The following is a 1,032-nucleotide window of genomic DNA, read 5'->3' on the forward strand; positions in this document are numbered from 1 at the left end:
CTCCACAGACTCTACGGCTGCGGAGCGAGTGACCTTCAACAAGACGGTGAATGCTCGGTCGGTGACTCTCGATGGCGTAGTGTTCGATCCCGCCGGCACTCTCACCGGAGGTTCGCGCCCGCAGGCCGCTTCACTTCTGGAGCAGCTTCAGCGACTCAACGGGATGAAGGACCAGCTGGCCGAGGAGAAACATAAGCTCCAGAAGCTGGATGGAGATTTCGCCAAGACTAGGGAGAGCTCCAGGGAGTACCAGGTACGCCGGTGGTGCCGGCAAATGCTTACATGGTTGGTAGCTCACCCGCTTTGTCTTCCACAGAAACTGAAGGAGGCATTGGATATCAAGTCCCACGAAGCAGAGCTTCTAGCCGCGCGTCTGCAGCAATGCGAGCACAGTCGAATGATCGAAGAGATCGAAGCCGCCAGAGAGCAGGTCATTCAGTCGCGGGAGGCTCTTAAGGCAGCCGCTCAAAAGGAGGCTGATGCTGATGCTAAGGCTAAGCAAATCGAAAGCGCCATGAGCAAGAGCAGCGGTACTGTCCCACCTCTATCCATATTCGACAAGCACACCATTCGGCTAACGGACTGTCAACTCACAGGCCGGAGCCAAAAGGACGAGATGAAAGTAATCCACGAGAAGATGGTGACCACGAAGGCTTCGCTGGGCGACGCCACGAAGTCGATCAAACAGCACGATGAAAAGATCGAACAGGCCGAACTCGAGCTGGAACAGCTAAAGAAGGAACAGAACGAGCTGCTGGAGAAGATCCGGGAGTGCGAGTCTGAGATCAAGAAGCTTCAGAAGGAGTTGCATGCCATGGAGCACGGCAAGGGCGGAGTCGCAGAGAAACGGGCTGCCTACGAAGCGGCGCAGGAACGCTTGCAGAAGAAGCAGGAATCTGTACTCTCCACCGACGAGAGGATCGCCGGCCTGCTGCAGGAGAAGGACGACCGAACGCAAGCGTCCATCGAACGAGAACAGAAGCTGAAGAAGCTCCAGAACAAGGTCAAGCGCTTCCACAAGGACAAGGAAGA

General features: G+C 56.2%; 1 protein-coding gene across 1 annotated transcript; it reads left to right on the forward strand.

The window, feature by feature from the left end:
- Positions 1 to 4: 4 nt before the first annotated feature.
- Positions 5 to 1,030, forward strand: ACA1_051110 (uncharacterized protein; the record flags this gene model as incomplete). Its single annotated transcript, XM_004336885.1, has 3 exons — positions 5 to 253; positions 317 to 530; positions 597 to 1,030. Coding segments are annotated over 3 exons (897 nt in total), but the record flags the coding sequence as incomplete, so codon positions are not given.
- Between the last annotated feature and the right edge of the window lie 2 nt (positions 1,031 to 1,032).

This window comes from Acanthamoeba castellanii (genome assembly GCF_000313135.1).
Source record: "Acanthamoeba castellanii str. Neff unplaced genomic scaffold scf7180000084592, whole genome shotgun sequence".
NCBI classification, from domain to species: Eukaryota; Discosea; order Longamoebia; family Acanthamoebidae; genus Acanthamoeba; species Acanthamoeba castellanii.